The sequence below is a fragment of the Sphaeroforma arctica genome, assembly GCF_001186125.1.
Source record: "Sphaeroforma arctica JP610 unplaced genomic scaffold supercont1.10145, whole genome shotgun sequence".
In the NCBI taxonomy this organism is placed as follows: domain Eukaryota; class Ichthyosporea; order Ichthyophonida; genus Sphaeroforma; species Sphaeroforma arctica.
This window is the reverse complement of record NW_014030413.1, coordinates 1-979: the sequence shown is the minus strand read 5'-3', so window position 1 is coordinate 979 and position 979 is coordinate 1. Positions and strand designations below refer to the sequence as shown.

At 41.7% G+C, this 979-nt stretch overlaps 1 protein-coding gene across 1 annotated transcript; it reads right to left on the bottom strand.

Moving 5' to 3' along the window:
• Nucleotides 1–395: 395 nt before the first annotated feature.
• On the bottom strand, nucleotides 396–867 carry SARC_17242 (hypothetical protein; the record flags this gene model as incomplete). The annotated part of the gene is made up of 2 exons (XM_014288659.1): nucleotides 396–437; nucleotides 706–867. Coding segments are annotated over 2 exons (204 nt in total), but the record flags the coding sequence as incomplete, so codon positions are not given.
• Between the last annotated feature and the right edge of the window lie 112 nt (nucleotides 868–979).

The following is a 979-nucleotide window of genomic DNA, read 5'->3' as shown; positions in this document are numbered from 1 at the left end:
TATATATAGTATATATATATATATATATATATATATATATATATATATGCGTGGACGTACCTGGTGATCTTGACGGTGTTGATAAAATGTGTGGTTCTTCTCAAAGCTCTTTCGCAGCGCTTGTTGTGAGGCCACTGGGTCGGTGGCGGCAGTGGCATGTACAGACAACGATGGAGAAGGCTGGGGAATAAAACAGAATTTATGACATCAGAATTTATTGGGCGGGTCGGCAATAGTGAAAGTTCAGTCGGCGCTACGAATAGAAACAAGTACTGAACATAATTTACAACACCCGTGCATGATATTGAAAGTGTAATTCAATACATTCAGCGCTTATGACAAAGACCCGAAAAGTCTTCACATATTCGCAAGTATAAGATGGAGGACAGCCATATTCAGACCGGTTGAGATGTACATACCAAACCCCCAGTACTCTTCTATAACAAGGTGTAGGGTGTAGGGTTGTGTAGAGCCCTTCAATAGCACATGGCAGACAAATACCTTAAGCGGGGATTAGTCCACACGCCTGAATGAATATACGTCGTTTAACAGTCGCCGTGTGCTATTGCGTTCATTTGCTCCGCACACTTTAGCACTTGGTACCAGGAGGATATGACATCCATGCGCATGCGCATATGTACATATGTTTTTGTACATTTGTATATATATATATATATATAGCTTATTTCATGCCAATGAACACACCTGCGGTGAATAAGGATCGTTCAACAGTTGCTGCGTGTCATTGCCACCCAACTGAGCCACCACATCCAACTGTGAGGCACACTTGAGCACTTGGTACCAGGACGACTTGAGAAAGTTGCCCTCAGTCAGAGCGACATTCAGGAGAGTCTTTATGCACTCAGCCTATAGAAGGAAGTAATATTGAGGGTAACTGGGGTTAAGGTTTAGTGTATCGGTAGGTAAGTATAGATGGAAGTCTAAGTATATATATATTTATATGCCCATACAAGTCTAA